The following is a 23,985-nucleotide window of genomic DNA, read 5'->3' as shown; positions in this document are numbered from 1 at the left end:
ATATGCGTGTACGCGTTTTTAGCCAACATTGATACTTTGTTGCCTGGCTGCCTGTTAATGTTCTTTTCAATCAAGTATAATTTTAGAATATTTTTGTGGACCAAATCAATCAACCTTTTGGATTCGACTCTCAAGTCGGTTCTTTTCAGGGTACGTGAACTACCTGTAACTGCTAGCTGTACTGTAGTATGTTTTTAATACTGTCTTGTGATAACTATTCAATAATGTTATGTTGATATTCATACATTTGAGTGCTTTTAGGAGCATTACATTTTGGCGTTGCTGAAACGAAACAGAGGCAGGGAGTTTTCAAAGTTAGATTGGGTCATCTACTCACCCTTTTGCCAGTCTTAATGAATACAAGAATGCATTTGCCAAGTTTATAAATAGACTCAACAGATCTCAGACAGGAATCCAACACAGTCCTTGATGCCACTGAAAAGGTCCTTGTTAAGACAAACATTGACAAGTCATGATAGAGACCTTGAGCAAGAGTTTAACATTTCTCCACCTACTTTGCAGTTTCATATTTTTTTGGTCCACAGTGCAGCATGCAAAGTAAACCTGTCTATTGATAAACAGTCACATTCATATACAGTAGATTATTCTGTTGAATAAAATGAATGTAGTTAGAATTTATAATGTTTTCTTTCTCTTACAGGATCCTAAAGCACACATACTGCCTCTGAGGTGATGTATGTATGTAAGTCTAAGGTAAAATATGATTTTACCCTCATGCATTTTAGCGACAAATTTGCCACAGGTTTTTTTGACTTGTAAGCTGTGGTTTGCTGAGATGGGCAAATGTTTCTGTACATTTCAGGGCCGTATGCCAGAAATAGTAAGTATTAAGTTCTGTTTTAAGAGATGGAGAAGGGGCATATTGAAATCTTTATTTTTACTACAAATATTTGTGTAGTTAAGAGAATATAAAACCAGTTTAGAAACATAGAAAACTAGTTAACAACATTCCAAAACATGATTAGAGGCCCCTACACATAAAATAACACCCCTATAGTCGATAAATTAAGAGTAAGGACAGAAAGGAAGTGACGCCAGAGGGTGAGAGTTGGCTTGGGTGGGTAATGGCCACGAAAGCAGCCGGTGTTTTTATGTTTATGATTGTTTATTAAACATTATTATGACTGTTGTGACATACTGTAATTCAAACCTGCAATAAAAGCCTGTTGTTCAAAATGATCAAATCTGATCCTTGAGTGTTTGACTAAACATTACAGTCACATTACCGACGACAACTAGTGCTTATGTTTTGTGTAATATGACATATTGAACCATGAAAAGGCATAATTTTATTAATTTAAAGTTTTTTGAAAAACTGATTAGAACTGAAACAACTTAAGTAAAGTACAAATACTCCTGTTTGTGAATAGATTCGGCGAGAAGTGACTTCTTGCCCTTTCAGTGCCTCACCCCATAAAAAAAACTCATAGCAGGCCCCCGCCTCCCGTCAAAACGCCCCTTCCAGGGGGCACGCCCCCCAGTTTGACAACCACTGCTGCATGCAATTCTGTAGGACAGCCACCAAGTGTCACTATGTCTGCATAAACTGCTCACATTCATGATTGGTGGCCATGATGTCATTACAACAGAGCAACAGTCCATACACATATGGACTGCATTTCAAAGCAAAAATATTTAGTTGGGACGCTCTAATGGCAAAATACCAAAGTATAATTGACAATTATAAAAAATACCTGCAGTGCACCAGTAACTTGAAACCAGTAACACATCTGGTGGGCGGTCATTTTTGGCAGTTATAGTCTTGCGCATGTGCAGAACTGATTGCATTTTCCAGTACACATTGCATAGTGACACTACACATGCATTTGCGACTGAGTGGTCTTTCATCAACACCTCCACAGAGGCTATACCTATGGAGGAAAATGCATTGTACAAGCAGTGTAGGTCCCTCGAATCAAAAAGAGCACAGAGATGACAGCATAGTAGATCCCGTAGATGATGAACTGGAGAAAAAAAGAACAAACATTTTTTTTGTAGTTCTCACTTTACGCAGACTCTAAGGGCTTTAATTTTGTGGTGCAGGTTGGCTTGAGTGTGGTGCAGCCCACACAGTCCTTATTAGGTCCAGCGCACCAATGTGCGCAGCAAATTTGGTAGACTGGACTGCGCTGAGATGGGCATGACGGCACACCAGCTTGGCACAGTGACAATTTTGTGACAAAACAGTGTGCCAAAGGTGAGCTGAACGGTCTGACTTGGTCTATTCATGGCGCAGGCGAAGCGCACCCTGCGCAGAGGTACATTGGCTGACGGGCGCACAGTATACACAAGCAGGTTTTTCATTTTAGTGGAAAAAACAATCACAGCAACCACTATTTAATGTAAGCATCGCACCTTATGTCAGATCATAATCAGAAATCAACTTGAGGGTGCCGCGCCTGCGCCTTGTCTACAAAATTAGAGCCCTACCTAAGTGTCGCTTTGTCCCCATGAGCTGCTCGTATTTCCGATTTGAGCTCATGATGCCATTGGAATAACGTCCATACATGTTTTGTATGTTGCTGGCTGTCAACACATACCTGCGTCACAATGTCCAGTCCTAAAGTAGCTTCATCAACAAAAATAAGCGTCATCATAGTCTGCAGAAAGAGAGCCACAAATGTGTTGATGCCAAACATCAGAGCGTAGCATTCCATGGAGAGGTTAGCGGCAATCTGAAATCTGAGTATAAGAAAGTGGTTTATGTTGGATTAAAGGACTCTTCTGTGGAAGTGCAGTGAAACTCACGTAGTGACGGTGATGAGAAGCATGTAGCATGATTTAAACAGGGCGTAGCCGGCATAGCAGGCCCAGATATTGCTGGTGAACGCGATCAGAAAGATGGAACCTGCCCCGATGGCTGAAAACAAGCCCAGTGCCAGCTCTCCCCACACGGTCCAGCTCACTTTGATGTGGCCGACTAAGAAGGCTGCTGTAGCACCTGACCCCCGCATGGAAAAATGAATGGCTTGATTAACATCATTGGGAATTATGATCCAATTAAATGCGTGTCGGAATTGTGTGGCGTATTCTCAACACGAAAGCGTATAATTGTTGGCTCATTTTGCTCTCCAGGATCAGCTAGTAGCAATAATACAGAATCCCTTAAATGACAGCTTTCAGGTTGTCTGAATACAGAACCCCAGCGCCATATTCCTTTTCAAAGTCAATACACATTTTCACACATACGTGTCTTTCTGAATATTAACTATGCCATCTGACATGGCGGGTTTTGTTAACACTGCTATGTACATCTGACATGCTGCAAGAATACCCGTGCATATGAATGAATATATTGAATGAATATATTTGCGATAAATAAAATTAAATAGTGTGACAAATATGAGCCACCAGTCACAATGTTAATATTAATATTTTTCCTGTATATTCACAGGTTAGGTTAGGTTATGTTTTTTCCTGTGTTTATCTGTTCTGTGTTCAAAATAACGTGAAAAGTTCTGAATGGAAGAAATTTGGAAGAAATAGGATATGTATGACCTGATTAAATTTTGCGGGTGATCCGGATCCCTGTTTGGACCCAGGTAATGGTAATGGGAATGGTTTTATTTCATTTGAACATGCATCAGATTACAATTGAGTGCATCCCATAATCAGTTCCCAGTTCCACATGTCCAAAAGGAGTAGGAAGAAGCAAAGCTTATTAAATCCTACCCCTCCATCTGGTACTTTTACAATCAGTAACTGTTACATTTGTTCACTTCCTACTTTCCTAATATATTTTTGTTGTTAAATTAAATTAAATTAAATTAAATTAAATTAAATTAAATTAAATTAAATTAAATTAAATTAAATTAAATTAAATTAAATTTTAATCACATACTGAAGTAGGAAATCCTACCCCTCCATCTGGTACTTTTACAATCCGTAACTGTTACATTTGTTCACTTTCCTAATATAGTTTTTTTAAATTTAATTTTAGTCACGTACCGAAGTACGAGGTGATATGACCATCCAATGACATAATGTGTACCATAGTAAGTGTCAATATAGTGATATATATAGCACATCATGACTGGTTCAAGACTCTTCATCCTTGTATTTAGCAAACATCAACTGCTTGTATTGTTTCTTGAATTCGCTCATCGTTGTGCATTGTATTTGTGCAGGTATTTTTTTAACATTGTGAGATAGTACCATTTTCGGCATTAACGCCACAAAAGAACGGTCGTAGCATTTGTTTGCGACATTTAGTCTTCCCGGTAATAAGAGGTTATTTTAACTTAAAAATGTAATCAAAATCTGGAACACCTTTCAGTATAATGCAGTACATTCCACAACAGTCCAAAATATTAAACATATTTTTACATAAATGTTATAGCATCGATTTATCCAATAGCTAAAACATTATTACAGTCTTACCAGCAAGGGAGCATGCAGCTTCTACACCTCCATTGTAGACAGATGATGTCTTAGAAGGTTCAATATGGTTCCACATTAGTTGGATGTAGTTGAAGATTTGTGTATATCCAGCTGTGGCTAAAGCCCACCAAAGGGACCAGTAGATTAAATGCCTGCAAATGGATCATAAATGGTTATTAATTTACATTATATAAAATACATGGAAATCTAGAATACGCAGTTGGTGTTAGAGATACAGCAAATGGGTGTGCGTTCATGCAATGCGGGTATGGATGGATGAAGAGCAGGAGAACATCCCTGGAAGAGTAGGACTCCCTGAAGCTTTGCCAAAGTAAATGACCCGCATTGACCACATTTTGCCCGTTGCACCAATCAGTGCTGTCATTAATCTTCTGTTTCCCGAAGTCAGCATCTTCCTCCTCTAACACCGTTTCATCAGGATTGTCCTGGGACTTTTGGCCGAAAGGTCCAACCCGTCTCCAATTGAAGAACATGCTCCTCTGAGGATATGGCAACCAGAAGGAGATGAGAAAAGCCACGATTGCGACACCTAGAGTGATGGTATTGATGTCGAAGTAGTTTAGCCCTGTTGATGACAAATCATACTTCCATATTGTCTACTCGTCATTCTCCACTTCAAAATACACCATTATGGAAAGTTTAAATATGCAAAAATGCAAAGATTTAAAGTGAATCTAAATAATATTTCATTGGTTTTGTATTCATTAACAGATTTGAAGGCCCACCTGCTAAGGAGATGAGAACTTGGCCCAGACTGCCACCAAATGTGTACCCAAAAAGCATGGAGCTTCGGATGTAACTGGTGGCTCTTTGGTAATTCTCTGAGGGAATTATGCTGTAAATGTAGGAAAAGAAGGCCACATCTGATGATGTCACTATTGCATTGCTAACCTGGAATGGAAAGGAACAGATTCAGTCCATAAACTAAACAATAAATCACTGAGCATTTGGTCAACATTCATTCATTCTCCTCTGCTTATCCCGGACCCGTATAAGCAGACGCAGCTGTCTCAGTAGGAAACCCCAGAATTCCCAGTCTCCACGGCCAGGGGCCTTCTTCCAGTTGGGCATTTTTCCCCCGGAACAACAAAAGCATCCAAACTAGATCAGGGGCCACCTCAACTGGCTCTACTCTGAGGCCCTCCCCCTATCTCTTAGTCCGCTTGTATCTGTGATCTCGATCTTTCCACCATGACCCAAAACTCATGACAATAGGTTAGTGTGGTCAACAAGTAATTAAAAACCTAATACACCAGAAAAATTGTCACACCAAGGTCATACACACTGGATTGGTCACCATGCAGTTCATCACTTGGTAATTGTGAAAAGATTATAAATGCTAAAAAAAAACTCACCACCATTTAGTCAAATCAAGCAACAACAACAACAAAAAATTCACATAACATTATTAACAATCATGGTCTGTTCTAGATTTTTTAGATAACTTTTTTGTGGACCTCAAGGAAGATCATGGCAGGCACTCCCTGGGCAAAGCACAGCAGGACATAATTGATGACCAGAAAGAGCCCCTGCATCACAATGATGGGCTTGTGCCTCAGGTAATCAGTCAGCAGGAAGACCGGAAAAAGGAAGGCCAGGTAGGAGTATGTCCAGATCGGAAAAAGGTAGTTAGTCACCTAAGAGAAAACACCAAGCACCATGAACAGGAATTTTAGGTATAATGCTGCAACAAATGTTGAAGACGTCATCCATCTGTCCACTTACCACTTCTTCAGAGATGTTCTTATGAGGACCAATCAAGTACAGAGTCAGGAAAGGCTCTGCGATTTTGCAGTAGGCAAAGAATCCGTACAATGACAGGACTGCAGTGGGGTAAGCCCAGTTAGAGGATTTAAGATTGGCCCAGCAACCCATGTTTTTTTTCCACCCCAGCAAAAATTCCAAACTGTAAATGTTTTTGTCTATTTACAGCCGCCGTCCTGCCTGAAAAACTTGAAACTTGAGAAACGTGCTTTCTCAGCTATTTCATCAGTAGCTGGAAAAAAAATAATGAGTATAATGTTGACATGTCATCCTCAGACCTGTTTGGAAAACAGAAAGAAAGCAGTCACTGCCGACTTTAATAGCAGCTCTTGTACCATTTCAAAGCAGTCTCAACCCAAATTATTAGTAGTATTACAAAGCCCAATGGCACTAAAATATTAAGGGGACCTATTATGCTTTTTCCATTTTTCTGACGGATAAATGTAGTTAGAATGTTGTATTCTCTTGCTAAATTATGCCAAAATTCCAGATAATGAGGTTTGCGCATTTGGAAGTGAGCCCTGAAAGAAGTGTGGGATGTCTCGGAATGCTGTGAAAAAACAGTGGCGATTTGTGATGTCACAGATTGTCTTCCCTATATGGGCGTGTGCCTCAAGCTCTGCTTCTCTGTTTATGGTGTTAGCGAGGAAGTGTTTCTTTGGGTATAAGGGAAAGCTACATTTGTTTACAATTCCTAAAGAGGAAAACATCAGACACAAGTGGTTGGAGTTTCTGATTCTCTACCAGCAAAAAAATGTATATATTTTAGTCGTCAATGGTATTCCACACTGGACTGTTTTGTGAACGCTAAAATGCTAACTCTTAACATTGACAGACATCTTGAAAAAATATATTTTCTTGATAAATTGACTTCTTGAGAAATGGACTGTCCAGTCTCTACTTCAGGATCGGATTCAGGATCCAACACATTAAAAGCAGACATTTTAAAATTTTAAATCACCTTTTATTGTCAACTCCCTTACGGTTTATCAGCTCCTGTAAAGTTGGGTTTGGCAGCTCTCGGCACAACACCAGAAGCCTTCTGAGCGGAATGTGACCAATCACAGATGTGAAAAGTCAAGTCTCGATTGTGATTGGTTTATTAGGAACCAATCATGAACCAGAAGTGTTGACATCATCCAAATCCCGCGTTTTTATTGATTCCGAGACCCGAATATGTCATGAGCACGAGCACAGCTTTTGGGTCCGAAGAGGGACAGCCAATAGCTGCTCTTTTTACTGAAAAATTGGCAACGGTTCTCTTCCGGGTCTGTCACCGTAGCAACGGATTGTTGTCAGAGAAAGTTCGCCACCTCCTATCGCAAAATGAGACTCAAGAGGTTTCTTCTAAGATATTATCCACCAGGTATTAGAAACGGCAAAACGCGCCTTGTATCTACTTTGATGGGAAAATATCCACATACAAAACGCATTCTACGCTAGCATACACCAGCTATTGCTAACTATAGAAAGCAACCAAACATATGCGTGTATACGCGTCTTTAGCTCCAGTTGATGCGTTCTTTTGTCTGACTGACTTTAATTTCCTTTTCTATCATTAGGTATAATTCTTGAATATGAAACAAGAGGCTTTTTGAGGACCAAATCAATCGACCTTTTGGATTTGACACTCAAGTACGTTGACAATTCTTTACACAATACTTAGTGTACAAGTGTACTGAGTGTACAAGTGTACTGTGTCTTTTGTGTCTTTTTTACTGTCTACTGCTATATTGTGATAAGTAATCTATCTTGTTAAGTAAATACTGTCATTGATATTGATAAACATAGATCTGTATGCTTTTAGGAGTTGTAAGAGCTTGCTGAAACTGAAAAATAGTAACAATAGAAACAACAGTACTCACATGTTTTTGTTGTATTATTCACCATGCAGAACCAACCCTGATGAGTTACTGGAAGAGATCATGCAGTCAGAGCCTCTAATCACAGAGTCCAGAGGTGAGCAAGTCAAAAAGCTCATCGTTCGGCTTCAACAGAAACAGAGGCAGCAGGATGACCACAAGTTCTGTTTTTCCAAGGTGAGATGGCTCTATCTGTCTGTCCAAATCGAAAAAAACATTGCCTTTGCCAGACAAAAAATTAAGGTTTTAAATAGACAGATCCCTCACCAGAATCAATATTGACAAGTCATAATAAGAGCCCTTGAGCAAGGCAACTTTACAGTAGCCAGGAAGCCATGTTATTGTATTTTAACTCCTCAGACACAGGTTGCCGCTGCATTCAGGGACACTTGATAATCACAGCACACCCACACGTGCACATTCAGCCCAAAGTAGGTGATATTTATAAAACCAAACACTTTTTGTTCATACATAATAAGACTTCTTCCTCTTTCTCTTTGGTTTTTTTCCCTTCAGGGGTCGCCACAGCAAATCAATCTCCTCCATCCAACCCTGTCTTCTACCCTCATGTCATCCTTCACTACATCCTCTTTGGTTTTCCTCTACGCCTTGTACCTGGCAGCTCTAAACGCAGCATCCTTCTACCAATATATTCACTATCTCTCTTCTGGACATGTCCGAACCATCTCAGTCTGGCCTCTCGGACTTTATCTTCAAGGCCTCTAACATGTAATGTCCCTCTGATGTACTTCTTCCTGATCCTATCCATCCTGGTCACTCCCAATCAGCATCCTCATACAACTATAAGACAATGTTACAAAATGTTCTACTTCTAACAGACATCAATGTTAAACAAATCTTTGTCTGAATACTTGAATACCTGGAATTACTATAAAATGAATTAATTTATTTTTATATTATTATTTTATGCGATTGAAGATATGTGCTCTGGAAGTCATTATGTTTATTTAAATGGTAGTTGGAATTTCTAATTGCCATTTCTTTTTTTTTTTACAGGAGCTTAAAGCACACATACTACCTCTGACTAATGTTGCTTTTGACAAATCAGGGTCAAGGTGATGTGTAACATGTTTCCCCTCCCATCTAAAGCTCCCGTGTGTAAGTATGTGTTTTGTTATTCACGTTTTGTTTCACTTTGCAGGTTCATAACTGGGAGCTATGACAGGACATGCCGAATATGGGACACCACTTTAGGCACTGAGCAGCACACACTGGAGGGTCACAGAAACGTGGTGTATGCAATAGCATTCAACAACCCATTTGGGTAATGAGCTTTTATAGCAAAGTGGTATACTGTATCCTGAAAGTTAGCTTTTTATTGTTTGTTCTAATGGGTTTTGTGTTGTTTTATCGTTTATTAATTTTAGGGACAAGATTGCCACGGGTTCTTTTGATAAGACGTGTAAACTGTGGTGTGCTGAGACGGGAAAATGTTTCCATACATTTCGAGGCCACATGGCAGAGATAGTAAGCATTTAGTTCTGTTTTTATGTCATTAATCTGTTTCCAAAGGTCAGTCCGAAATTGAGATTTCCCATTTTTCTTATAAGAATTAATGTAAACAATTTAAATATGAACACAAAACACACATTTTATACAAAATATTTTTTTTCACATAATAAAAACAAGGTGCAAAACATACAAATGACAAATGAAATAGATAAATGAACATTTAACATGACTTTTACTTTTTCTTTTACTTTTACACTACAAACTTAAGCTGTACACTTGCTCACTTGAACTCTATTCTAAACTTCATTGTTCTTTGTGCGTTCTATGAACAAATGAACCAAAGCCACACACACATTAAAGACGATTAAATGAGTCATTGGCTGGAATCTGTCTATAGTGTCCCAAATTTCATTGAATCACTATTCATTTTTCACAAAAACTGTGTCACCAGCAAATGGATGCTTTTTTTGGACACTTGACTATTTTATCAGGCGCACTGTTTGACTGTATGATAACCGAGACAAAAATGCTAAGAAGTTATATACTGTATATTTCAAGAAAAAAATAACCTGCATACTCTCCATTTTTTTGCTTTTTAATTAAAAAAAAAATCAAAATATTCAACTATTCTGTGTAATTATGGTATTGGTAATGGTTTTATTTCATTTGAACATGCATCAGATTACAATTGAGTGCATCCCATAATCAGTTCCCAGTTCCACATGTCCAAAAGGAGTAGGAAGAAGCAAAGCTTATTAAATCCTACCCCTCCATCTGGTACTTTTACAATCAGTAACTGTTACATTTGTTCACTTCCTGATTTCCTAATATAATGTAAGTTTTTTTTGTTAAATTAAATTAAATTAAATTAAATTAAATTAAATTAAATTAAATTAAATTAAATTAAATTAAATTAAATTACATTACATTACATTACATTACATTTTAATTACATTTAATTTCATTTACAATTAAATTTGGTACTTTTACAATCAGTAACTGTTACATTTGCTCACTTCCTGCTTTCCTAATATAATGTATTTTTTTGTTTTTTTGTTATTAATTTAATTTAATTTAATTTAATTTAATTTAATTTAATTTAATTTAATTTAATTTAATTTAATTTAATTTAATTTAATTTAATTTAATTTAATTTAATTTAATTTAATTTAATTTAATGAAATCATGTACCGAAATAGGAGGTGATATGAGCATCCAATGACATAATGGGTACTATAGTAAGTGTCAATATAGTGATAATTTATAGTGATATACATATCACATTATGACTCTTCTACATCAAGACTCTTCTAATTATGACTTTCTTCCCATAACATTTTGATTTCATTCTATTGGGCTGTATGATAACCGAGACAGTGTACAAAAACTGGGACATATTTGTATGTAATATTTGTATACACTATCCAGTACCTCCGCTGACCTATTGCTATTATTCTTGATTTAACACGCATTCTCGCATGTTTTTTTTTGACTTGTTTGTGAATAAGAGTTGTGTATGTTGTAGGTGTGTCTGGCTTTCAACCCTCAGAGTACACTAGTGGCCACAGGCAGCATGGACGCCACCGCCAAGCTGTGGGAAGTGGAGACAGGGCAGGAGGTGGCCACTCTCACTGTGAGTCATTTTTTGCAAATATTTCACATGTATTGTAATTTTTATGATGTATTTTAAGGGTAATAATGTGCCTTTACTGATAGATGTGTTTCTTTTATGATACAAGACATGTTGCATGATATTGAACTGTAATTCTCGGTGCTGGGTTGCATTCAGGGTCACACTGCAGAAGTCCTCTCTTTGTGCTTTAACTCCATCGGCAATCAGCTTGTGACGGGCTCCTTTGACCACACGGTTATTATTTGGGATGTGGCTTCAGGAAGGTCAGACCTCCATTTTTTCTGTACTAATGCACCAACGTGTGCAAGAACTCGCCACACGTGACTGTTTCCTGTTGCGTTGCAGACCCGTCCACACATTGATCGGCCACCAGGCGGAAATCAGCAATGTTCAATTTAACTGGGATGGCTCGCTCATAGTCACAGGTTCCATGGATAAGACCGGCAAGGTGAGATTTCATGAGTAGTAGTTAGCAAGTCAGGTATGTGTGGGTTTCTGTATACGTATTTTGTTCTTTTTTTCAGGTGTGGAAGGCAGGTAGTGGCAAATGTGTGGCTACGCTTGTTGGACACAAACAGGAAGTGCTGGACGTGTGTTTTGATTTACGGGGTCAGCTCATTGCCACGGCCTCTTCAGATGGTGAGACAATACTGTGGTGTGTTGTATTATTGGTATGATATTTGGGGTGGTTATGGTTTACTAGATTCATACATGTTTAAGCTGCAGCACTTGTGAAAAAAATTAATCCTATCCTATGACATGTTGTTTACTTACATTTTGTTATTTGACATTCATTCAAGGCTGCACCGTGAATGAATGGTTAGCACACAGGTCTCACAGCTAGGAGACCCGAGTTCAATTCCACAATCTCTGTGTGGAGTTTGCATGTTCTCCTCGTGCAAGCGTGGGTTTTCTCCGGGTACTCCGGTTTCCTCCCATATTCCAAAAACATGCTAAGTTAATTAGCGACTCCAAATTGTCCATAGGTATGAATGTGAGTGTGAATGGTTGTTTGTCTATATGTGCCCTGTGATTGGCTGGCCACCAGTCCAGGGCGTAACCCGCCTTTCGCCTGGAAGTCTGATTTAACATTTTAAATTTTTGCAAACAGGCTGCACAGTGTACGGGTGCTTAGCACTCATGCCTCACAGTTAGGAGACCCGAGTTCAATTCCACTCTTGGCCATCTCTGGGTGTTCTCCGGGTTACCCGTCTTCCTCCCACATTCCAAAAACATGCTAGGTTAATTAGCGACTCCAAATTGTCCATAGGTATGAATGTGAGTGTGAATGGTTGTTTGTCTATATGTGCCCTGTGATTGGCTGGCCACCAGTCCAGGGTGTACCCAGCCTTTCACCTGAAGACAGCTGGGATAGGCTCCAGCACCCCCGCCACCCTCGTGAGGATAAGCAGTAGAAAATTACGTAATGAATAAAAGTAAAAATGTTATAAATACGTAAGTCAGAATAAAACAAGTAAACCAAAGACATAAATATAAAGAAACAGAGCAGAACTGAAGTAATTTGTGAATATAAATTGCTTAGTATTGTTGAGTTTGGCGTAGTCTGTTGTTATTGTACTGTTTGTATAGTTGATTGTTAATTATTTCAGCTGCAGGTTGTGCTTTTTATTCCCTGTAGTCGCCATGATGTCATTGTCAATATTTGTACAGTTTTTTTTTTATGTCTTTGTACTTTGGCTTCCTTCTTTTCCTCCATTTAAGTTGATGTGGATTTTGCAGTTTGCACTCAAAGCGGCTTGAATTTTCTCTCGCTTCTGTAAGCAATGTTGGCATTGCGTTAGGTCATTCATTCATTTTCTACTGCTTTTTCCTCATGAGGGTCGCGGGGGGCGCTGGAGCCTATCCCAGCTGTCTTTGGGCGAGAGGCGGGGTACACCCTGGACTGGTCGCCAGCCGATCACAGGGCACATATAGACAAACAACCATTCACACTCACATTCATACCTATGGACAATTTGGAGTTAGCTAATTAACCTAGCATGTTTTTGGAATGTGGGAGGAAACCGGAGTACTCGGAGAAAACCCACGCATGCACGGGGAGAACATGCAAACTCCACACAGAGATGGCCGAGGGTGGAATTGAACCCTGGGCTCCTAGCTGTGAGGTCTGCGCGCTAACCACTAGACCGCCGTGCCGCCATCATTTGACATCATTTTGCTTATTTAAAGCGTCCACATATTCATCCAGTTTATCAGTTTATTTACATTTTTTTCCACTTCCTCATGTCGATAATCTTGTGAACTTCCGAGTCCTTCCTCATGTATCACCATTATTCCCCGTAGTGGACCTGGTTCCTGCACGTTGCCTTATTTATGTCCATTTTGACCGTTTAGCTTGTCTTGTTCGTGTTTATTGGTTGACTGAAGTCAGTTCCTCAGAACCAGAAGATATTGAAACCAGTAGTATAATTCTCAAGGTCTGCGTATGGGCGAAGTGGCCAAAATAGTAAAAAAATTAAAACTCAGTCTTCCCTCCCAGGAAGATCCGCATAATGTTTTCCAGATAGTCAGCTCGGCTCTAATACTTCATTTCCAGGTGTGTCAATCATTTGAGTAAACATTGCCACACCTCATATAAACGCTCCCATTTTTACATAATATTTTCCACTTCATGTATTTGAGTTTTTCCACTGTCTGAATCGTCTGAATCGTTCCACTCATCCATTCACTGTGTTTTTTTTTTTTTTTTTGCCAGGCACAGCCAGATTGTTCAGTGCGTCCACACACCAGTGTCTTACTACACTGGAGGGCCATGAAGGAGAGATCTCCAAGGTAAGAGCCCGGCATCCTCAATGCTCACTGAATATCAGCCTAGTTGTACCGTATACGTAGTATATGCTCTTTCATCACCATTGCTAAAAGAATGAGTAAATGCAAGGCCCGCCACCGGGGGGCGCTGTATGAAAAGTACAGAAAGGCAGCTTATGACGTCACACCACCTCCACCCGACCAGACTTGCTTAACACGTTTCATGAAGGAACATCACCTGGTTACATTTGCAATTCAATTCAACATGTTCGAAAAGGAGTAGGAAGAAGCAGAGCTTATTCTCCATGGCGACTACTGAAATATTACATATTATCACTTATTAGTATTTCACTTGCTTGTTTTTCATTCTTATTTTGTTGTGTGTAAAGAAAGGAAGATGTTAAAAAATATATATATCAAGAGTCAAATAGGAGTTATTAAAAAATGAAAGATTGTCCACCAAAAATGGTATTATTACTTTGAACTCTTTTTTTTACATTTTCCAGATATTAAATAAATCTTGAATATAATAATTAATTATAATAAATAATAATAATAATACCCTGCACACTCGCCATTTTTTGCTGTTGTTTAAATTAAAAAAAAAATCAAAATATTCTACTTTTCTGTGTAATTATGGTAATGGTAATAATTAATTATAATAAATAATAATTATAATTATAATAGTTATAGTAATAATAATACTTATATTATAATATATAATAATAATTATTATAATATAACAATTCTAACACATATTATTATATTAATTATAATAATTATATTATAATATATAATATTAATAATTATATTATAATAATTTTCTTCTTTTCATATAAATATTTTGACTTCATTCCCACAATATTCTTACGTTTTCCCTAACCGAATTTTCCAAAACCTGCAATATTGTATTAGTTTATATTATATTATTATCATATTTTGGTTTGTTTTTATCTATGATTATGGTTAGTTTTTTCTTTAATATTTCAACTCTATGCTACTAAAATGACTCATAATATTAGCAATTTATTCTTGTAAAATTATCTTTTTTTGTTACTATATAGACTATATATAAATGTAAAATTACTCTTGAATTTCATTACTTACTGATGATTTTTTAAAGTTTTTTTTTTCGTTAAATTCTAGTTTTAGAATGCAATAGAAAAATAGCAGTGTTCCATAAACACCAGTTAAGGATAAACAGAAGAAAATTGACTTATAGAATAAGTGGATATATTAAAATAAGAAAAAGCAATTTCTAAGCAACTTCTGCATCAATTGAGCAATAGCTTCCCTGTTATAATAAATCAATAAGTTGCATGAATTTGGTCCATGGATGTTATTGTGGATTTGTGGTTGACTCCATCACATTACACGTCTTACCTTTCATTCATAATATTGACTTTTTTCTCCTTTTCACCACTTTCTGGGAACGGAGGAGGGTTAATATCGACGAGATGAATAATGCACACCGGTTTGAACTCCAAACATTACACACGGCTTCATAAAATATGAAATATCACACCGTAAATATTGAATTATTCTCTACTTTAACGTGAGACCGGCTGCTAATTCTTCATGCGTCACGGCTCGCTAGCAAGGTTGCGTTCCTGTGAGTCTCCGGCGTGGACGGGTGCTCTACATGGAACCCGGGTTGATGCTGAAGTGGGAGGACAGGCGTTGTGGTTCCAGGCTGTTTCATGCTCACCTTGTCCACTTGAGAGGTCTGAGTAGGAAGACGCCTTGTGTGGATTTTTCTTAATATTCCACAGTCATGCTACTGTAGGGATGGCTCCTGGTCATACGTGTGTTGCCAGGACAAACAGTAGCAGGGAACTCGTATGACCGGTCGGAACGCTGAACTTTGCTTTTACATGATCAAATGGAATTTGGAGGACGGGGGTGTGAGAAAAGGGGCCATGTTGATATTTTGTAAAGCAAACCATGTAAATATGATAAGAAGTTATATACTATATATTTCAAGAAAAAAATACCCTGTATACTCTCAATTTTTTGCTGTTGTTTAAATACAAAAAAATCAAAATATTCAACTTAATAATTATAGTAATGGTAATGGTTTTATTTCATTTGAACATGCATCAGATTACAATTGAGTGCATCCCATAATCAGTTCACAGTTCCACATGTCCAAAAGGAGTAGGAAGAAGCAAAGCTTATTAAATCCTACCCCTCATTCTGGTACTTTTACAATCAGTAACTGTTACATTTGTTCACTTCCTGCTTTCCTAATATAGTTGAAGTTTTTAAAATTAAATATTTTCATAGTTACAACATAGAAAACCTGACTTCCTAAATATGGTTTTAAAGCAATAATAAGCAATATTAGAGACCTCTAGACATGAAATAACACCCCTATAGTCATCTTTACAGTCGTATTACCCAATATTCATTCATTCATTTTCTACCGCTTTTTCCTCACGAGGGTCGAGGGGGATGCCGGAGCCTATCCCAGCTGTCTTCGGGCGAGAGGAACATATAGACAAACAACCATTCACACTCACATTCATACCTATGGACAATTTGGAGTCGCTAATTAACCTAGCATGTTTTTGGAATGTGAGAGGAAACCGGAGTACCCGGAGAAAACCCACGCATGCACGGGGAGAACATGCAAACTAGGGTGGAATTGAACCCTGGTCTCCTAGCTGTGAGGTCTGCTCGCTATCCACTTGTCCGCCGTGCCGCCGACTTTCTTCCCATAATATTTTGACTTCATTCTCGTAATATTACTTTTACCCCCGGCCTATTTTTCCAGAAATGGCATATTTATCTTTTGTCTTTGTATAATTGTGACTTTAAAAATTACATAATTTCACTTTAATATGTGAAATTTATTTTTTCTCATGATACTACTGAAGTCTCCAAAAATTACAGCTTTATAGCCATTATTATTATTATTATTTTTTTTGCTAATTTTTCAGCTTTCTTTTCATCAAAATACTTCTCTTAATTGTTTTTATTGTGAATATTATGTTAAAATTATGTTATTCTGATCATTTTTCAATTTTTTCTGTTTGATTTGTTGTTGAATTCTATTTTTTGGATGTGCCGCGAACTGCAAATGGCGACCCAGCCGCTCACGCTTGTTTTACCAAAGGCATGTTTTCATTTGGGGTGGCACGGCGGTCTAGTGGTTTTGCGCGCAGACCTCACAGCTAGGAGACCAGCGTTCAATTCCACCCTCGGCCATCTCTGTATGGAGTTTGCATGTTCTCCCCGTGCATGCGTGGGTTTTTATCCGGGTACTCCGGTTTCCTCCCACATTCCAAAAACATGCTAGGTTAATTAGCGACTCCAAATTGTCCATAGGTATGAATGTGAGTGTGAATGGTTGTTTGTCTATATGTGCCCTGTGATTGGCTGATGTTTTCATTTGTTTGGCCCCATCATAGCTCTGTGTGTGTGTGTTTAAGAAGCTTCCTCTGTTTACTGGAAGACATCAATCAGTACGAAATAGACCGCATGCAGGATCAATCCAGGGGATTTGGACTCTTATCAGTTTTTAACAGGACACCTTTCCTACCTCCAAGCTCAAGCTGTTGTACTGTGACATTTTCTTTTTTTTTTTTTTTCCTCTCAAGATGACCTAGTCTACTTTTCCAGCATGTCTGCTCACGTACCCTTCTTGGTTGTTATGTAGCATTTGTGAAGGAGGACGATTAGAATATGTTGCATTCAATGCCATCTTCTCCCTGTGGCTTTCTCTCTTTGTCACATTCTCCACTTTGCCTTGTTCTCCCGTGCTTTGTTTATATTTTTAATAAAAGCTTACTTTACTTTCTTGGCTATTTGGAGTAGCACTACAGTAAAGTCTCGTTATATCGATATTCTCGGGAGTCGGAAAAAATACCGATATAACCGGACTATCAATATATCCGATCCTGCGCCGAACTGCATTAAAAGTGGGCGGATCTTTGATATGGCATGTAATTTTCTCCTTGAGTTCATGGATTGCGTATCTAGCATGCTTTTGTACTACAATACATTTTGTACTACAGTAAATAAAAATAAACTTACGCTGTAGTGATTACCGGTTACCGGGACATAATTCACCCCGGAACTATCGATAGGGAAGGTGTTGCCACCCGGACGGGTAGGCGCGAGGGACGGGTTTTTTCCGCTGTGTGTGCTGCACTCTGGTGGTGGAAGTGTGAAAAATAAAGTTGACTGGAAGCAGCCGTTCGCCGTGTTCTTTTTTGGTATTGAAATCCTTAAGCAAAGATTGATTTAAGCTGCTTTTGTATCGATATAAGCAGACCAAATTGGCTGGCGGGAGATGAAAAGGGCATCGTAGTAACCGGATTATCATAATAACCGTGTATCGTACTAACGGAGCTAATTATATCATAAAAGACTAGAAATTTGCCGGGAAATGAAAATAGTATCGTAATAAGTAGTAATTCGTTAAAACTGATATCGATATAACGAGACTTTACTGTATTTCATCTTCTTCCTTTGCTTCCCGACTGTGTCGGAATAAAAGCATTCAGGGAACGGTAAAGCGGTAAAGCCCGGCTCTAAGTTGATTGTCTTCAACTGTGACTTTCATAATTCTCCCCTGGAAGATGAGCTCCGGCGTTCTCTCTATCCATAAGTATTTAAACGTGTTCCAAAAGCAGCTCCTTTGTCATTTTGAAGCAGCTCCGCCGGAGTCTTTTATTCATATCTCATGCACACACTAACGCAGTGATTTTCAACCTTTTTTGAAGCCACGGCACGTTTTTTTACATTGGAAAAACTTGTGGCACATCACTAACCAAAAATGTTACAAAATGTCACCTTGACCTCACACGTGCATCAATAAGTCTATCGGAGGAACAAGGCAGGTGACCAATATTACATTGCTATGCCGGTCTTTACACCACAGACACTCCACAGTAGCCATGTTTTTACATGACCACTTTTTCTCTTTCCGAATGACCTTTCGGGAAACAATGGTATCCATAGAAAGGAATATTCCAATCTCTTGTCTACATGCGCCGTGAAAATCAACCAGAATAGTCAATAGGGCATGCCCAGTAAAACGTAAACACCAACATCACGTGATACCGACTTCCCTGAGTTTTTCTTTTACTTGTCGGAATAACTCCGTATTGCCACTTTTTCGTCTGTCCAGTCTTGAAATTTAGTTTGAATCAAAAACAAACTTTGTTTTTAAAACTCCATTTTTAAAAGTGAAGAACGTCTGGATCTGCGTGTTACGTCATATCTGAGCATGCGCTGAAAGAACGCACCCGGGATAAATTTAAACAGGAAAAGATCAAATTCAATCTTGCTAATATTTTATAATTAAACTCAGGACATGTTTTATATAGATATATATTTTCTTTTTTTAATAAAACTGCACTTGTGAATAAAGTATAGAAGGGTTTAGATTCTGTTCCACAGATGGCGCTAATGCACACGAAAGCTGCTTGCCAACCGCCAATAAACAACAGAAGAAGAAAAACAATATATATATTTGGGTCCATGTATACTATTGACATCATGGCTATTGACATAATATTTGCAAATTATGATTAATAAATGTTAATTATAAAAAGTGATATTGGATAATTCCTCACGGCACACCTGACGGTTTCGCACGGTACACTAGTGTTGAAAACCACTGCACTAACGTACTTGGCTTTTCTTTGTTAGATCTGCTTCAGTCCTCAGGGCAGCAGGGTTCTGACTGCCAGCTCGGACAAGACAGCTCGTTTGTGGGATGTCCAATCCGGAGTTTGCCTTCAAGTCCTGGAGGGACACACGGACGAGATCTTCTCCTGCGTTTTTAACTACGAAGGCGACGCCATCATCACAGGTACAATATACGCCCGGAGCTGTGAATCAAGGCCTTCTTTCGGGCACGTCACAAACCGGTAATTGAACGTTTCCCAGCTGTGCGGCCACCTGCTCATGTTTGTCTTCTACCGCAGGCAGCAAGGATAACACTTGCCGGATCTGGTACTGACCCCCCTTCCCTGGAGGCGGTAGACTGCACGCATGGCTTCACATGGAGTTGGTGTTGTGCATGCATGCATGCCACTGGGTTGATGGTGCAACTTTTATTAGCGGCCGAGCAGCCGAAACCGCATGCGGTGCTACAACATGCGGCATACGTGACATTGAAGTGTTCATGCAAACGATGCATGCATTACAAGTTTTGCTGTAAATACGCAGCTTTTTTTTAAAATTGACATTTGATTGAAAACATGTATGAATTAATCATGATGTTTCATGGTTGAATAGACTGATAGTAGATAATGATAATAGTAGACTATGATAATAGTCAAAACACATTCAAGATGGAATGATACAGCACTCTACAAGAAGCAATGAAGTCTGGAAAATTAAATAATAAAAAAAAAATCAAAAAATTGTTACAACTATAACGATGAAAATGGTATAGGCTCCAACAAAATGTTACATTTGTTCACTTCCTGCTTTCCTAATATAGTTAAAATTTTAAATTCAAAATTCAAAATTTTAAATTTTAAATTAATAGTTAAAATTTAAAATTTAAAATTTAAAATTTAAAATTTAAAATTTAAAATTTAAAATTTAAAATTTAAAATTTAAAATTTAAAATTTAAAATTTAAAATTTATTAGGAAAGCAGGAAGTGAACAAATGTAACATTTCGTTGGAGCCTATACCATTTTCATCATTAGAAATTTCATTATAAATTTTTATTATAAATTTCAATTTCATTATAAAAATCATTATAAATCATTATAAATATTTAAAATTTTAAATTTAAAATTCAAAATTTTGTTTCAACTATAATGATGAAAATGGCAATATTAATGATGATTATAATAATGGTGATAATAATAACAACAATAATGATAAAGATTATAACAATAATGATAATAATGATAATAACAATAATAATATTACAATGATAATAATACCAGGGGAAAACAAGACTGTGGCATGAACATGATTATATCTTGCAAAAAGGGGTAGGCATTTATAAGCTTTTGCTTCAGCCAAAAACATGCTAGGTTAATTGTCCATAGGTATGAATGTGAGTGTGAATGGTTGTTTGTCTATACATATGTGCCCTGTGATTGACTGCCCACCAGTCCAGGGTGTAAGACAGCTGGGATAGGCTCCAGCATCCTCCGCAACCCTCGTGAGGAAAAAGCAGTAGAAAATGAATGAATATTGGGTAATATGACTGTAAAGATGACTATAGGGGTGTTATTTCATGTCTAGAGGGCTCTAATATTGCTTATTGCTTTAAAACCATATTTAGGAGGTCAGGTTTTCTATGTTGTAACAATGAAGATATTCCATTTATAAATAAGGAATTCTACTTAATGGAAATTCACTTAGCACGGTCGGGTCTGAAACCAATTAACCGTGCTAAACGAGGGAATCACTGTGCAGTATTGTGCTGAGCATCTGACAATGAATTGCTTTCCATGTGCTATAGTCTATGGTTGTTATTATATTTCACATCTTTGGAAAATATCTGAACTGTAGATATTTTTGTCAAATAAAATAACCGGATACTTAAAAGTATATTTCACATCACAGAATTTTTATTGATGTCAAAAGATAAATACATTCAGTAATACGATGACACTTGACAGCTGAATCGTGTGCTTCTCTTTCCAATGCCAAATGTAACACAAGAGAACCTCAAAGCAGAGAAAGAAACACACTGAATTCACGTACAAATTCAACATTACAAATTTTACTCCGTCCGTTACTCCACGGTGCAGCAGGTCCAAAGTGTCTGTGTGTGTGTGTGTGTGTGTGTGTGTGTGTGTATGTGTGTATATGTATCACAGTGGTATAAAAATTTTGGCCACCCCTGATAATTTTCAAGATTTTCCTTTATAAATCACTGATTGTTGGGATCAGCACAAAATAAGATGAAAAATAAATAAATCAATAATAAAGAAAATCAATCAATCAGTAATAAATAAATATAATAATAATAATAATAAAACGTCAAATAATAAAAACTAGACAAATTATTTTTTTCAGATTAAAATGAACAAAGCATTATTAGAGCCCTGTAGACATGACAAAACACGACTATAGTCACATTTATACTCTTTTTATTTACAACATATTGCGCAACTGCAGGGTCTTGAGACGCATGCTAACTCGCAAACTGGAGAGCTAGCGACCTAAACGGTAGCCTTCAAGTTATTTCCTTTAAACTTAAATAGCCAAAAACTTACCACTTCCACACGGATAGGGAGGATAACTATTAACAGTTATTTAACCTTTAACATGAACATTAATTAAAACGTAATAATTTTTTCTGGGTACATGATACCATACAGCATCCATATCAAACTTGCGCGGGCCGCACTAGCATTAAACTTTCATATCAAGGCTGGGGGGCCTCAAACTAGTGTCCTGCGGGCCGCATTTGGCCCGCGGGCCTCATGTTTGAGACCCCTGCTATAAACTTTATTTCACTTCTCATCTATCAGTGTTCATCTGATATATTGAACTGAAATGGCTGATCACAACAAGCGGTGATTTATAAAGGAATATTTAGACAATTATCAGCGGTGCCCAAATTTTTCATACCACTGTACATATATTATATGTATAAAGACGCATACACACACATACATACGTACGTATGTACTGTACAAGACAACAATGTCAAATATTATCTGGAGTGACGTGATCAGATTCTCAAGGTGACAACAAGGGTGTTTTTATCATGAATACAATAAATATAATCAACTACCGCACCTGATGTTCTATTTCCTATGCGTACTTTCATAATAAACATATGAATACATCATTTGGGATTGTGAGTACTATTTATAGCGGATATCTTTACACTCTGGAGCAGTTAAAACCTGCCGACTATTTGTTTAATGGCTTGTTTACTTCCAATAGGAATGTCCTATCTGCTAAAATGGTGAAACAACACGCACTTTGATGAAGCGGCGACAGGAAATACTGTACAACTTCCGTAGACGGCGTGAGGCAAAAGTGAGAGATGAGGAGCATTGTGCCAAGATGGCGGATCTCATTGTGCTCTCGGTGTTAGAAGAGGACACACGGCGATGAGAAGAGTGTTAGCGAGAGAGAGAGAAAGAGTGAGCATGCAAACGTGAGTGAGGGAACTCATCTGCTTCACAGGGTCTCCAGCAGCCAATCAAACAGGCTGGACAGAGATTTGTCCTCACGCTGGTCTTCCTCGTGAAGCTTACAGAAGTGAACCACGGCGTTGAACAAGTCCGAAATCCGCCACGACTTCTGAGACATCAGATGGACCACCTTCTGGACCTGAGAGAGAGTATAAGAACATCAATCAAATGTACCCAAAAACACTCCAAAATCCGTTCTTTCCACCTTGGCAATCCTCTTCTCTTTGGACTTCTTGAAGTAAAGAGCTGGAAGGCCCAGATCGGATGCAGCTATCAACTGCAGAGCCACCGTCACCTCCGAGTCCGCACATTCAGCTTCGAGGTCGCAGTTTACCACCAGGAGGTCCCTGGCATGGCCGCCTCCTCCTGTTGCTGTCGTCTTACATGAGCTGCTTTCTGAAAGGTAAAGCGTCACGACATCGTCTCTCATTTCCTGTAAATCGCAGTACGTTTCAGATTCATACAGTCGCCCCTCGTTATATCGGGATCTGAACATTGCTTATGGCAGCAAAACATATGCATATTTACACAGTAGTGTAGTACTCTACACTGGACTCTAGGTGTCAGTAATGCTACATTGATGAGACAGTAGCTACCAGCAACTAAATGTCAACTATACTGGATACTATAGGGGTGCTATTTAATGTCTACAGGGCTCTTGTCATTAAACCTGAATTTGGTAATGCTAATGGTTTTATTTCATTTGAACATGCATCAGATTACAATTAAGTGCATCCCATAATCAGTTCACAGTTCCACATGTCCAAAAGGAGTAGGAAGAAGCAAAGCTTATTAAATCCTACCTCTCCATCTGGTACTTTTACAATCAGTAACTGTTACATTTGTTCACTTCCTGCTTTCCATAATATAGTTTACAGTTTTTTTTTTGCTTTTGTCACGTACCGAAGTACGAGGTGATATGACCA

At 38.0% G+C, this 23,985-nt stretch overlaps 3 protein-coding genes across 8 annotated transcripts in view; 1 reads left to right on the top strand and 2 right to left on the bottom strand.

Annotated features, from left to right (window-relative positions):
- Positions 1-423: 423 nt before the first annotated feature.
- On the bottom strand, positions 424-8,249 carry LOC131135070 (thiamine transporter 2-like). The gene is made up of 9 exons (XM_078793006.1): positions 8,052-8,249; positions 6,148-6,464; positions 5,880-6,059; positions 5,148-5,313; positions 4,687-4,987; positions 4,402-4,553; positions 2,770-2,962; positions 2,562-2,703; positions 424-1,985 (listed from the first exon to the last, which is right to left on the bottom strand). Exons 2-9 carry the CDS (start codon positions 6,295-6,297, stop codon positions 1,893-1,895), a joined length of 1,377 nt encoding a protein of 458 aa, XP_078649132.1. The 5' UTR covers positions 6,298-6,464; positions 8,052-8,249; the 3' UTR covers positions 424-1,892.
- daw1 (dynein assembly factor with WDR repeat domains 1) lies at positions 7,359-20,267 on the top strand. Its single transcript, XM_058079048.2, has 13 exons — positions 7,359-7,552; positions 7,749-7,821; positions 8,081-8,225; positions 9,066-9,124; positions 9,211-9,333; positions 9,437-9,536; positions 11,047-11,154; positions 11,311-11,417; positions 11,500-11,602; positions 11,679-11,793; positions 13,871-13,947; positions 19,585-19,747; positions 19,863-20,267. The coding sequence occupies exons 1-13, from the start codon at positions 7,513-7,515 to the stop codon at positions 19,895-19,897; spliced, it is 1,248 nt and encodes a 415-aa protein (XP_057935031.2). The 5' UTR covers positions 7,359-7,512; the 3' UTR covers positions 19,898-20,267.
- A 1,186-nt stretch (positions 20,268-21,453) lies between these two features.
- Positions 21,454-23,985, bottom strand: part of sphkap (SPHK1 interactor, AKAP domain containing) — a 104,330-nt gene continuing 101,798 nt past the window's right edge. For all 6 annotated transcript variants that reach the window (XM_058079041.2, XM_078793004.1, XM_058079047.2 and 3 more), the window contains 2 exons: positions 23,265-23,455; positions 21,454-23,198 (listed from right to left, as the gene is read on the bottom strand). In XM_058079041.2, coding sequence (XP_057935024.2) covers positions 23,046-23,198; positions 23,265-23,455 — 344 coding nt within the window. In that variant the 3' untranslated portion in view covers positions 21,454-23,045. The remainder of the gene's footprint in view (positions 23,199-23,264; positions 23,456-23,985) is intronic.

Source organism: Doryrhamphus excisus, linkage group LG8 (assembly GCF_037039965.1).
Source record: "Doryrhamphus excisus strain RoL-2023G ecotype Guam linkage group LG8, RoL_Dexc_Guam_v1.1, whole genome shotgun sequence".
Classification (NCBI taxonomy): domain Eukaryota; kingdom Metazoa; phylum Chordata; class Actinopteri; order Syngnathiformes; family Syngnathidae; genus Doryrhamphus; species Doryrhamphus excisus.
The sequence above is the reverse complement of the archived record's forward strand: the minus strand, read 5'-3'. Positions and strand labels throughout refer to the sequence as shown.